General features: G+C 44.7%; 1 protein-coding gene across 1 annotated transcript in view; it reads left to right on the forward strand.

Moving 5' to 3' along the window:
- Positions 1 to 5,106: 5,106 nt before the first annotated feature.
- The window catches only part of LOC309387608 (neuronal acetylcholine receptor subunit alpha-7-like), a gene marked incomplete at its 3' end in the record, with an annotated part of 113,522 nt that continues 103,795 nt past the window's right edge, over positions 5,107 to 14,833 (forward strand). The window contains exon 1 of the mRNA XM_081944224.1: positions 5,107 to 5,228. Coding sequence (XP_081800350.1) covers positions 5,150 to 5,228 — 79 coding nt within the window. The 5' untranslated portion in view covers positions 5,107 to 5,149. The remainder of the gene's footprint in view (positions 5,229 to 14,833) is intronic.

Genomic DNA, 14,833 nt, shown 5'->3' on the forward strand with positions numbered 1-14,833 from the left:
ACCATCTCACTACTTTAAAATTGCCAAAATTCCATGGAGCTCACCTTAATTTATCTCCATTTGCTTTGCCAGCAGCCTAGATTATTAAAATCCTCTGTAATGAGTGAACATCTCTATGTGGGTCAGATCCTAGCTTTTTGCTTCATTGTAAATATTGCATTGGATAAGCTAATTGTACTTTTTCTAATAGAAAAATTCTAGGTTGTCCAAACAAATGCTGTTCTTCCACTTACTATCCTATAGTAAGCATTACACGCAATACAGATAGTCCTTGATTTACAACCACAATGGGGACCAGTGTTTCTGTTACTAAACAAGGCATTTGTTAAATGAGACATATATAATTTTATGACCAATTTTGGCCATGGCTGTTAAATGAACCGTTGCAGTTATTAAGTGAATCACATGGTCATTTTGTCAATTCATCTTCCCCCAATTTACTTTGCTTCTTGGAAGCTGGCTGGGATGGACACAAATGGAGATCGTGTGAACCTGGATTGCTATAACCATGGTTAAAACACCCTGGATGCCAAGGGCCTGAATTCTGGCCATCTGTGATGGTTATAAACTCAAGAAAAAAGTCCCTTTTTTCAGTAACAATGTAACTTTGAATAGTCACTAAACAATGGTTGTTAGTAGTTTAAACAATTATAGTCAAATAAAAGTGGAGGTATAATGATGGTAATATGTATAAACATTTGAGTTAAGATACTAGAGTTAATATGAATTATACTTGAGGACGGTAGAAGAGATGCACAAAAACCTTTTGTTAACCAACTGATACACTTTCTACAGGATGTAAAGAAGGGGGATTTTTATGTTTGTTTTGAAAACTAAAAATAAATTAAAAAGTTTTTGGCAAAAAAAAACCAATGGTTGTTAGTAAAAGAATACTTATATAACTTTTTTTGCATTAAAAGGTAAAACCCAATGGGAATGGGAATAATGGATAATGGGAAAATGGGAAAACTTGCGTTCTTACATCATTGTTAACTTTGGCTACATATAATCCAGATACTGTCCTGTGATTAGTGTCTGCATTTTGGTGTCTTGTCCTTGAGGTAACTGACCTTTTTAATTGAAAGCAAATCTGAGGCATCTACTATTCTTATGTCAGTCAATGCCCCACTCTTTTTTTAAACAAAACTGAAGTGGTGGGTTTCCCAAGCGTTAACAAACAAAAAAAAAAAGTACAGTTAGCAACAACAAAAACTATGTCGTTTTCAAAGCTTTTCTTTCAAGGCTGAGCTCAGTCCGGGTGGGCTTAAAATTGCCTGCTCCTTAAACAAAAGCGAAAGGAGGGGAAAAAAGGGAGTGGAGAGAGGAGATCTGGCCGAGACTGAGATATCTGGGGGGCAGAACAGCGGCGGGGGGAGACAGAAAGACCCCCTCCTCGCATTTGATTCATTTTCTTCTGTGAGCAGTGGCGGATTAAGGCTCACTGGTGCCCTAAGCACTGACCAATCTTGATGCCCCCCCCCTCCTTTGTACATACTGTACAAATCTTCATTGGTTTTTTTTCTTTCTTTCTCAACTTTGTGGTGCCCGCTTTGGGCCTGGAGCCCTAAGCACGTGCTTAGCCTGCTTAATGGTTAATACACTGTTAGATATTTGCTCTAACTAAAGTGGTTTCCACCAAGGTCCTCTGTTCAGGCAAGGTCCCCTGGACTGTTCCAAAGCATCATGGAACGGCTTTTGCAGGGGATTCCAGGAGTCGTCCCCTATTTCGACGATATCTTGGTATCGGCTGCAAACGTGGCGCAACTCTTAAAACGTGTACGAACAGTTTTGGCTCGAATTAGAGACAAAGGCCTCTGTCTCAAAAAAGAGAAATGCCAAATTAGCGTGCCAAGGGTTGAATTCTTAGGGTACCTAATTGATGGCTCTGGGATTCACCCGACCACACAAAAAATCAAAGCAATTCAGGATGCCCCCACACCTCTCAATCAAACCGAGCTGCAGGCATTCCTCGGGCTCCTTAATTTCTACAGCATCTTTCTGAAACAGAAAGCCACCATTGCTGAGCCCTTACACTGTCTCCTGGCTAAGAACTCAAAGTGGTCCTGGGGCAAAGCCGAGGCTGCTTCATTTGCCGCAGTAAAACGACTCCTGTCGGCGGATTCTTTCCTGGTATAGTACAGCCATACCCTGCTGTTGGTGCTGACCTGCGACGCTTCCCTGTTCAGCGTTGGTGCCGTCCTCAGCCACTGCATGCCCAACAGAACCGAAGGCCCTGTTGCATTTTACTCCAGGACCTTGTCTGCCGCAGAGCGGAACTACAGCCAGCTGGACCATGAGGCTTTGGCTGCAGTGGCCAGAGTAAAGAGGTTCCATGAGTATCTATATGGCCGGGACTTCGAACTGGTTACGGACCACAAGCGGTTTTGGGGCTTACTGGCTGGGGACCGACCTACCCCAGTGTCATTATCACCGCATGACCAGATGGACCATTTTCCTAGCTGCCTACTACTACCGTCTCATCCACCGACCAGGCTCCACTTTGGGGCACGCTGACGCTCTAAGCCGCTGCCCGCTGCCGGAACTTCTCGCTGACCCTACCCCCAAGATGCCACTCTTTCTCATTGACTGCCTTGAGACTGGGCCGGTCTCGTCCAGTGATGTTGCCCGTCACTCTGCTAAGGACTCGACCATCAAACAAATTTTGAACTGGGTGTGGAGGGGGTGGCCCAAGGGGCTGTTGGGGCTGATTTCAAAATGTATTTTGCCAAACGTGATGAGTTATTGGTTGTAAATGGCTGTTTACTGTGGGGGGACCAGGTTGTTGTTCCACCCAAACTGTACATTGCAATATTAGAGGCTTTACACGTAGGGCATCCTGGAATTGTCAGGATTAAGTCTTTGGCTAGGAGTTACATGTGGTGGCCTAACATGGACAGGGAGATCGAAGAATAGGTGGCTACCTGCACACCGTGCCAGGAATCCAGACCAGCTCCCCCAGACGCGCCCGCTAAGGAGTGGGAGCGACCTCAAGCACCATGGTCTAGTGTGCACCTTGACTTTGCTGGCCCAGTTCATGGCCAGACATTTCTCGTAGTTGTGGATGCCTACTCGAAATGGTTAGAGGTAGTCCTGATGACCTCCACTACGGCAGAAGCGGTCATCAAGGTGCTATGGAGACTTTTCTCCACGCACGGCCTGCCCAACGTCTTGGTCTCTGACAACGGGCCCCAATTCACAGCCAAGCAATTTGAGACCTTCCTAGCAGCTCAGGGAATCAGACATGCCCTGGTCACGCCATTCCATCCAGCCTCCAATGGTCAGACGGAGAGAATGGTGAGATCTGCAAAAGAGACCATCTCTAGGATGGGCCCAGGAGATTGGCAAACACGGGTTGACCACTATTTGCTAATTCAGCACATCACACCGAGTGCCACTACAGGGAAAAGCCCCTCCGAGCTTCTCATGGGTCACAGGCTAAGGTCCCACTTAGACTAACTACACCCCAATTATTCTGCCTCATAGCCCCCAGACTCCACAAGCAAGATTTGGACATTTAGTGTAGGAATTCGCTATATGCCCACAACCACACCGGGGGAACTCTGTTGATTCCTGCCACAGTGATAGGCATCACCGTCCCTCGCTCTTACCTCCTAGAGCTCAAGGACGGTAGGAATTGGAGAAGGCATATTGACCAACTCCGTGGCCACCTCTCCAACTCCACTCTTAGACAACCAGAGGTAACTCCTGCACGAGTTAGACAAAGTCTTACCCAAATGGAGCAAACACTCACTCCTTCCACAGCCAGCTCAAGCCCGAGGGTACCAGGAAACGTATCTGGTTTTGCTGCAGGCCCACAGAGAGCTCTGAGCGAACCGGCTCTAGAAGCTCCAGCCGCGGCCTGTGAAAGGTTCCAAGAGCTTCCACCAAGCGGAGCTGCGGAGCAAACAGGTCCGTCCAACCTGTCCAAAGAAACCCCTCCTACTGAACTGCACAGGTCAGGCAGAGCTACCAAAAGCCCGCCTACCTGCGTGACTATGTAACTAGTAGGATTGTTCCATCCAAGAGGGGAGGGGTGTTAGATACTTGCTCTAACTACAGTGGTTTCCACCAAGGTCCTCTGTTCCGGCGGGAACAGAGGTTTAATCCTATTGGTCGAAGGGTTTGACAGCTCCCTATAAAAGGGCTGCTGTCAGACTCAACCTTCCCTGGATTGTTCTCACTTGCTGTAGTTAATAAAGAGCCGTGGTTACCATTAACCCCGTGTGTGCCTATCCATTACCCGATCTAACATACATCACTGTCTGTGAGGGACAGAGCCGGGCGCCCTAAAAACCTTCGAGGGGGGGGGAGCCCACCAGCAACTTTTTCTCGACTCTTCATCCTTCGCGCCCGCGGCTCCGCGCGCCCCCTTCCTCCCCTTGGCGGCCGCTCGTCCCCCCCACTCCCCTCGCAGCCCCGCGCCTCCTCATTGTCTTCCCAAGCGCGTCCGGCGATTAAAAATAAATAAAACAAAATATTCCGGTGACTGAAGAAAAGAGGGGGGGGGGGATCACTCCGGCAGCGACGTACGCAATCCGACTGGAGCTGCCGTCGTCTCGCACCGCCTGGCGCGTGAGCTGGAGAGGAGCCCCCCTCCCCACCTCCTCCTCCTCCTAGCGTAGAAAGCGCCCCCCCCCCCGCTGACGTGCGGGCTGCTGAGGTACCCGCTACCGAGACAAGTTGGGAAGGTACCAAATCTCTCCCCCCCCCCCGCCCCGCCCCGCCTCGGAGCAGCACCATGTCGCTTTCGCATTCCACCCCCGGCCGCCCTTCCAGCCCCGCTTTTGGGCTTCGGCGCCTGCCTTCCCTCCGGCTGTGAAAAGCGCAAGGCGCTTCAGGCGAGAGAGAGAGAGAGAGAGAGGAAGACGCGAAACGCAACAAGCCCCCTTAACAACTCCGCGCCGCCTTCGACCTGAGGGAAGTCAGCCGTGTTGGCTGGCTCTCGCCGGCAAGCAGACGGAGTGCGAGGACGTGTAATTGGGACCAAGGTGGTGTTGTTGTCCGTCCCGTCCCCCCGCTCTCATCCCGGTGGCAAAGTGGCTTCTTACCCGGGCTCTTTCCATCGACCTTTTTATCCCCCCTCGTCCGTTGCAAGCGGGAAGAAAGTCCCTTCCTTCCCGTGTGGTCTGGTGTCTGTCCGGGTTTGACGATGCTTATGGAGAGATGCCTGGGATTGCTCTACTGTGGCTTGTATCTCTGGGCATCTTTGTTTCTCTCTTTTTTGCAAGGTAAGTCCTGGGTTGTTTTGATGGCTGGGGCTATGAGAGAGAAAACACACCACACACACACACACACACACACACACACACACACACAGACACACCACCTGATTTCCTTGGCAAAAGGTTCCTGGAGCCTTGCCTTTGAAAGAACTTGATTTATTCCCACTGAAACTGGACGGGGATCTATTAAAAATGGGAACGTGTACTACAGATAAAGCTACCTTATATATTGTTTTGATTCTTTTTTTTTTTTTTGGTGCAGGAGATGTGTGTATCTCTATGTGTGTACAAATTAGAAAAAAGCTTGTGGGAGGTAGAGGTGATTTCATTACAGTACTGTTAAAAAGTGCCACTTTTTCTTCTGGTTTGATAACTTCTTTTGCGAACATACTTGTCAGCTATAAAAAAAAAACAAGAAGCCTGCAACTGGCGGGAAAAAAATGCAGTGTGAAATTCCTAACCGAGTATGACACATTTATCCTCACATATGACAAGATAATAGGACAAATACTGAAACAGGTAATTCTCTTCCTCTCAGGTGTATGTACTTTAAATCTAACGAACCAATCTCCGACGGCTCTTAAATCAATCCTATATTTATCTTTTATTTTACTCTAAGTCCGGAATTAATTGAAAAGACAACAAGAATTCTGTTAGAGAGTGGAAAGAAGCTTGACTCACTCGAGTTGGCATAGTGTTGTTTACTTTTATACGTTTGTCTCCTGTCAATGATCTGAGTAGGTTTGGGCTTAATTTTAGAAGATGTACCAAGGTGATGTGAATATAGTAGATATAATGAATCAGTACATGAAATCTAGTACTTTATAGCTGTAGTATGATATTAAATTGTTCAAGGATGATGCAATTCAGTTGACAAAAACCAAGAGAACAGAAATCCATACAAATGTTTTTAAAAATGGAGAAAGACCACAACAGATATAATAGTAGAGCACAATATAACATTTTCAGGAGCTTCCTATCCTAAATAAAAAGATATAACAATGTCAGTACAAAGAGTAAAATCCTATGAATCGAAGCAAATCAACTTGATTTGACTTGTATCAAAAGAAAAATCTGAATGAATAACTGATGTATCTTCATTTAAGGACCAGACATAAGTTACCCTTTCTTATTTTTACTCTGTTATTTAACTGTAAAATAAACTTATTATCCAGGGAGTTCTTATTTTCAGAGAACCAGGGTAAATAGAATTTTAATATTCCTGTTCTTGTCCCTAAATCTGATTGGCAAGTATTTTAATTATAAATACTTGGATATACATGGTCTTATTATAATCTTACTATCAAGCAGAGGATTTCCCATAAATACCTTCAGAATGATAAAAACAGAAAAGTGCTTGACAGTTCATAAGATTTCCTTCCAGTCTTGCTTCTTGCTTTAAAAAAAAAGCCATTAAGTTATATATAATACCAATAAAGCTAAACATATAATTAAAAAACCTTCTAGGACTCAGATGAACTTAACATTGCAATGCTATAGATGTACACTTAGAAGTGTCTTTAATTGGGCAAGCTCAAGTAAGTCTATAGTTTGAGGTGCAGTTTTAGACTTGTAATTAATATATAAATGGGGTCACCAACTCATTTACTATTGTAGTACCTTTGACTCTAAAAGGCCAAATATGTGTGCAGATATCATCTTCTGTGTTGGATTACTTGATGGGCCTAGAATTGTGTTAGGATGGAGAACTTCTGTTATCTTGCTGGTGGACCTCCCATTGACAAGCCAAAATGCTAGGTAAAGTAGAAAATAAGTTCTTTTTTCATAGAATGAGTGAAACGACTAGACTTAAAGTTGTATCCCAAGAAGCTTAGCTGATTTCCACTAAGGTCCTTGGGCATGTGATGTGCCTAAAACTAGGCTAGCTGTTGGTATTCATGAGTCCATCTGGACTTTCTGAGGAGGCTTTGCCCACTAAAACTACTATACCAGTTGAGGCCCTTATTAAAGTTGGAGACCCTTGCTGTAGCTACGAATGTTCTCATTACGTTTTTATTGGATTGCTGCAATGTGTTGCCCTTGAAGATAACTTTGAAACTGCAACTAGTTCAGAATGCAGGAGCCCACATGCTGATTGGTGGGAATCAGTCCGGTATTATAATAACTACTGTATAATATGGATACTGCATTGGTCCCTATTAGGATAGGTGCTGTCCAAGGTGCTGCATTTAGAGCTCTGCTTAAGCCTTAGGCAAAGAGGAAACTACTCCTTCCATAAGGATTCTGGCTGGTTTGCTTCTGTTCTCCTCAGGGGTGAATAATATAGGTTATTTTAGGTCTGGTGGTAAAAGGAGACCAAGGTGCAAAACCATATTTCTCTATCGTCTCATTCATTCCCTGGAATAAATTTCTTGCCTCTGAAAACTGGAGGGTTATCTTTAACAACAAGAACCCCCAACTCCCTTCTATCTTAAAAAAAACCACACAGTTCAGACTTGGCTTTTCAGATAAGGTTTTCATGACCAACATCCAGCTCCTGCTTTCCATTTTTGCTGGCTGCACGTAATGTTTTAATTTGAAATGTGCATATTTACATCAGGTTGAATGGGGTTTAGTAAATCTTATTGTTTGCTTTGTAAATTGCCAAGAGTGTTTGTAATAGAACTCTTAATTGTATGTAACTTTTGAGAAATAAATACAGTAAATAAATAATCTGGTTCATTTGAAACATGTTAGCATAATCAAAGTATATTAAGATAATTAATCTGCTTTTGAGATTAATTCTGTAATTTTAGATAACTATAGCATTCTTGAATGTGAGAATGAGGGAAAGGGGCATTGTGTATCCCGTAGCCTTTCTACTTTTCATTCTGAGTAACTTTAGAAAAGTAATTTATCAATAGGATCACAAGTGGGAAAGATAGAGGCCATCATGTTTTTCAGTTCTGTGGATCAAATACAGGGCTGCATACTTGGTTTCCTTTTCATGTGATTGGGGGGGGGGGGGAGATGGTTTTGCTCAATGCTGTCAGCATCAACAGCTGTAGTCATTTGTTTGAGGAATGTCCCTGACTTTAATAGGTTATTTCCGTTATAGTGGTTCAATCAATTGAATGTGGACAGTGCAATATCTAAACAAGTTTATGAAAGCTTATATCCTGAGACTATATGTATATGATTGAACAGCACATCATTTCTATAACCTATTCTGATAGAAATGAAGTAGTAATGTGTATTGGCTAGCATAAGTGTACATTATAATAGAAGTAAAGGTCAATTGTCTTGTTAAGGTGTATTATAGATTTCCCATTTTGAATGGCGTAAAATTGTGTTTTCTACCCAGTTAGTAATGCCTCTTGGCTGTCTCTGGTCTCTTGCTTTTTTGGAACTTATATAGACGCAACCTCTTTGCTGGGTTCAAGGCCAGCACCTACAAAATTTGGGATTGGTGCCCATAAGCAATTGAGGTGCCCACTAAACTGAGCTGAGATTTTAACACTATCACTGTTTTGATGTTTTTCTAAGCTCAGGAATGCAAAATAACAAAGTAGATTAGGAGTTGCAAAGGTGGTAGTGTATTATTTATTTCAGAGTAAAGTCTGTATGCAGTACCTATTATGCAACATTTAATGTACAATATAAACAATAAACAATGTAAATAAATAGTAAAATACATATTATTATGTAATATTAATTTGGCCAGGTGTTTAAAGGTAAACTGAAAGTGAAAATCTCCATTAGAGTGGCTATTTTGGCACCATCCTAATCCGCCACTATGTCAAATAAGTTACATGCATAGTCCCCCACTTTTGCTTTTTTAAGCTTCGTGAATGGAGTCCTACATAGTGATTCTGTGACTTTTGTCATGTAACTTTACTGCATCTGAGCTGTCTGCTGGAGAACAGTTCACTGCAGATCCGATCTACACAGTTTTCAGTGGCAAATGGAACTCTATTTAACCAATGAAACTGTGGGAAGCAAAAGGCAAAGAGATTAAGAAAGAAATGTATGGAAATAGTCATAAATGCCTCGTCTGCCACTTGTTCAAAGATGGAAGCATCTAAAAAACACTGCAGGGAGTACAATTGAAGCACATCTTCACAGTCCAGGACATGTAGAGTTAATACTGACATTGGAGGTTTTAAGATTAGTATTTCAGTCCAGCAGAAATCATAAAGTGACACAATACTTTTAAAGTGTCTTTATAGCAGTGCAGTAAATTAGGTCAGAGTTGTGCAACTTGTGACCTGTCAAGCTGAACGGATCCCATTTGTTGTGTTATCCCACGTACTTAACCATTCCTCGGCTTCTGTAGTCCCAGCAAAGCCATAACAACAGAAGGCTTAGAAAGATCAGGAGGGTTACCATAGATAACTGTGGAGGATTGAAGGTCCACAAATTCTGCAAGTTGGATGTGAACTGTTTGGGAGATGGCTGAAACTCTATCATGAGAGGCTTTGAAGGACTGTTGAGTGAAATGGTGCAGCTAACAAGGTTAGGTGAACAAGGTCTGATGAAAAGATGGGGTGGGCAAACAATGTCCTTCCACGATAAATGAATGAATGGCAAGTTATTATTACACAATGCCTTTTCCTCTGTTTTTTTTTCTTTTAATGCTGTGCTTCTATTTGGGATGGAACATAGATAAAAGATTAATTAATGTGACATATTCTGTACTGTGTCAGCAGCAATCTGTCAGCGTAGCAACTGGGACTGTGATTCTCTCTTTCATTTGTTGAGAGTGAATTTTATAAAACCTGCTCCAGGCCGTAATGTGGCAAATTAATTTAAAGCACATATATCCTTAAATATAAAATCAGTGACATTTCCAACAGCTGCATCTCAACCTGCTGCCTGCTAGTTGAACTGAGTCACAGAATTACAAAGCCAGCAGTAACGGTATGAATAGGAAATTCTGGCAAACGTATCACATCTCTTTTGTGATGCCTTATCTAGATAGATAATCATCAGCTTGCAGTCACAGTTGGGACCGGAATTCCCATTGCTAAGCAATGAGGTTGTAAAACGAGATGTCATGACACTGCATCACTTAGTGACACAGTACCAGTACTCCCCATTGCTGTCATTTACTGAGAATCACATATTGTTAAGCGAGTACCTAACCCACCACAATCCATAACATTCCAGACTTGATCCCACCCAGCCCCAAATTTCAGGAAGGTAAGGGGTTGCTTCTAACTTCTCCCAACTGCCTATATCTTCCTCCATGTCTGCCCTTCAGGGCACCCTTTGATCCATTAATATCAGACGAACAATTGAGTAAACAATACCCCAATCAAGGAACTGCCAAACGAACCGACAAGAAACAGACCAATCAAAGAATCTCTAAGACTATCCCCACCAACACTGACAGGACAAGTCACTAGACAGAATAGAAACTAAGAGCAACTCCACTCTTTGCTAGCACTGCTGATCTAGTTTGGGTAATGGAAGTTCTTCAAGAAAACAACCAAGCCCAGAGAGCCCCAAGAACCCTTCATTTCAACCCTGAGCTACAAATATTCTCTTTTACAATAGAATAACAGAGCTGGAAGGTACCGTGTTTTTCGGAGTATAAGACGCATCTTCTCCCCCGAAAGAGGGTGAAAATCTGGGTGCATCTTATACACTGAATACAGCATTTTTGGCCTCCCGAAACCCCACCCCTTCACAAAAATGGACGTGCAGAAGGCTTGGGAGGCCTGTAATAATAATAATAATAATAATAATAATAATAATAATAATAATAATAATAATAATAATAATAATAATAATAATAATAATAATAATAATAATAATAATAATATGAATTTATTAGCCGCTCCCTTTCCAAGTAGGACTCGGGGCGGCGTACAATGGAGCATATAAAACATAGAAGATGTATAAAAACACATAAACATACATACATACAAAACACACATACACATACACGGACACGGACACGGAGGAGGTAACAAATTACATCATATAGACAGTTAAAATCAGCATTAAAATACCCCAATTGTAAGAACCCAATATGCAATTAAAAATTTAACGTTTAAAAGACAATTTAAAAACAGTTAGGAGGAATAAGAGAAATTACGATTGAGCCAGGCCAGATAATTGAAAGAGGTGGGTCTTCAGCTGTACACGGAAGGAGCGGAGATCGGAAGTAATCCTGATGTCACGGGGGAGGTCATTCCACAGGGCTGGGCCCATCACAGAGAAGGCTCTGCTCCTGGGCGTCGCCCCCCGGCACTGTTTGGCGGACGGCACCCGGAGAAGTCCCTCTCTGTGTGAGCGAATTGGTCGTAGGGATATGTGGGGCAGGATGCGATCCTGCATGTAACTAGGCCCTATGCCATGAAGCGCTTTAAAGATCATAATCAAAACCTTGAAACGCACTCGGTAGACCACAGGAAGCCAGTGCAGCTCGCGCAGGAGAGGTGTTACAGGGGAGTATCTAGTCCTCCCCATAATCACCCGCGCGGCCGCGTTCTGGACCAACTGTAGTCTCCGAGTGCATCTCAAGGGAAGCCCCATGTAGAGAGCATTGCAGTAATCCAGGCGAGACGTCACTAGCGCATGGGTGACTGTGCGTAGGGCATCCCGGTCCAATAAGGGGCGCAATTGGCGCATCAGGCGGACCTGATGGAACGCCCCCCTTGCCACGGCTGTTACATGGTCATCCATGGACAGCCGGGCATCTAGGAGGACGCCCAAATTGCGCACCTGTTCCATGGGGGCTAGTTGGACACCCCCAATGGCCAGAGATGGAAGCACCTGGTTGAACCGGGAGGCCGGAAGCCACAGCCACTCCGTCTTGGAAGGGTTGAGTTTTAGTCGGTTGCCATCCATCCAGACCCGTACGGCCTCCAGACACCGGGACATCATTTCGACGGCCTCATTGGGGTGGTTCGGGGTGGAAATGTATAGCTGAGTATCATCAGCATACAGATGATATCCCACCCCAAAACCACGGATGATCTCGCCCAGCGGTTTCATATATGTGTTGAACAGGAGAGGCGAGAGCACCGATCCCTGTGGCACTCCACATGTGAGTGGCCTCCGGGTCGAACTCTGCTCCCCTGCCAACACACGTTGCGTCCGATCAGAGAGGTAGGAGCCAAACCACCGTAAAACGGTGCCCCTGACTCCCAGCCCCTCTAGCCGGTGCAACAGGATACCATGGTCGATGGTATCGAACGCCGCCGAGAGATCTAATAGGACCAGGATAGAGGAACAACCCCTATCTCTGGCCCTCCAGAGATCATCAACCAATGCGACCAAGGCCGTCTCCGTGCTGTGCCCGGGTCGGAAGCCGGACTGGCGCGGGTCTAGATAATCATTTTCCTCCAGGTGACGAGGGAACTGCTGTACCACCACACTCTCTACAACCTTCGCTAAAAAAGGAAGGTTGGAGACTGGACGATAATTGACTAGGTCCGTTGGGTCCAGGGAAGGCTTCTTGAGCAGGGGCCTCACCACCGCCTCTTTCAAGGCGGCCGGTAGGGACCCCTCACCCAACGAGGCGTTCACCAGGCCCAGGAGCCAGTCGTGCGTAACCTCCCAGGATGCCAGTACAAGCCAGGAGGGACACGGGTCCAATAAACATGTGGTGGGTCGCAGACGTCCACGCAAATATGTAAAGTGCTCTTGGGGGCTGGGGAGGGCAAAAACGAGTGAAAATGGGCTATTTGTTCATTTTTGCCCCCCCCCAGTCCTCAGGAGCCCTCTACAAGTCTCCTAAAGGCTATGCATGCCCTTTTTTGGCAAAAAAACGGGCCCGTTTTTTGCTCGGTTTTGCCCCCCCCATCACCACTCCCCTAAAGCACTTTGCAGACCGCTCAAACTCTCTGCATGCCCTGTTTTTCACAAAAAATGAGGCGTGCAGAGGGTTTGGGAGGCCTGCAGTGTGCAAAATCTTTTTTTTTTTAATTGCCTCTTCAAAATCTTGGTGTGTCTTATACTCCAGTGCGTCTTATACTCCAAAAATACAGTACCTTGGAGGTCTTTAGTCCACCCCCCCCTTGCCTAGGCAGGAAACCCTACACCACTTCAGACAAATGGTTAGCCAACATCTTCTTAAAAACTTCCAGCGTTGGAGCATTCATAACTTCTGGAGGCAAGTTGTTCCACTGGTTAATTGTTCTAACTGTCAAGAAATTTCTTATTAGTTCTAAGTTGCTTTTCTCCTTGATTAGTTTCCACCCATTGCTTCTTGTCCTGCCCTCAGGTGTCTTGGAGAATAGTTTGACACCCTCTTGTTTGTGGCTGCCCCTGAGATATTGGAACCCTGCTGTCATGTCTCCCCTAGTCCTTCTTTTCATTAAACTAGACATACCCAGTTCCTGCAACCGTTCTTCATATGTTATTGGCCTACTCCTTCCCCTGTGTCTGCCCTTTGGGCTACCCTACATCCTGTCTTGTAGGGTGGCAAGCAGCCCACAACCATGCAGGTCTGGGATTACTTGCCACACCCCAGGAAGCCAAACCTGCCCCTGCCCAGTCCTAGTCACATCTGCCCTTGCTGTTCTGCACTCTAATATTGTAATGGAATGTATGTGTAACTTTGAGGAAACAGAAGGAGCGATGACACCTCGGAAGCAAACAGACAAGAGGGACAGGAGCCCCCAAATCATATAACGGGCACAGAAAGAAACTGAGAAAAAAGACACCTAACTCCCCCAGTGGATCAGAGCCGTGGAAAATTTGTACCTTCACATTGCAAAGTTCTCTTAATGTAGTCACCTTATAATAAAGTAGAATTTGTTAATCTAATCTTGTTCCCTGACTTGTTTACCTGGGAGAGCTGACACCAGTCTTGCAAGTCTGAAGGAACAAACTTCCTGCCTGCCATTTTTAACTTTCAACCATTAAGCAATTGTGGGATTCTGCTTTTCTTGTCTGATTGCTTGCTAGGAAGCATCTCTCCTTCTCCTTCCTCAAGCTACTCATGCATTCCATTACGCTGACCTCTGCTGTCCTGCACTCCACCGCCCTAGCTGACCTTCACTGCCTTCTTGCTTCCACTGCGGGCAAAAAAAAGGTGAAAAACAGTCTTAGCATGGTGACTCAAAAAAACCCCAAAACCCCACCGAAAAAGCTCCAGGGTTGGTTTTCACTTTCTTTTCACAGCATGAAAGGGCTTTCTGGTGCCATAGCTGCTTTTCGCTTTATTTTGTAATGCAAAGGCCAACCCCAGCTTAGTTCACGAGTGTGGTGCAAAGGGGCTTTTTAATATGCCATGATTCCAGGATGGCATTTTGTTTGCTTGTGTTTTGTGTTCTGTTTTGTTTTATATCATGAAGCCCAGGTCTAACCTGGCCCAGGAGCCATGCCAGGCCCACCTCATCAGCAGTGGGAGCAAGAACACAGTGAAAGTCAGGCTAGAAAGCAGGAGACTGTGAGTTCTAGTCCCATCTTAGTCGTGAAAGCCAGCATGGTGACCTTTGGGCAATCATGCTCTCCCAGCCCAATTCACCTCATAGGGATGCTGTGGGGAAAATAGGAGAAAAATGGAGCATTAAGTACATTGTCTGCTTTGAGTTATTTAAAAGAATAATAAAGGAGATAGATACCATGTTCCCCTGAAAATAAGACCCGGTCTTATAGTTTTGGGGGCTCCAAAATAAGCACTAGGGGTTATTTTTGGGGAAACATGATTTCAG

This window comes from Natrix helvetica (assembly GCF_964273705.1).
Source record: "Natrix helvetica genome assembly, chromosome: 2".
NCBI classification, from domain to species: domain Eukaryota; kingdom Metazoa; phylum Chordata; class Lepidosauria; order Squamata; family Natricidae; genus Natrix; species Natrix helvetica.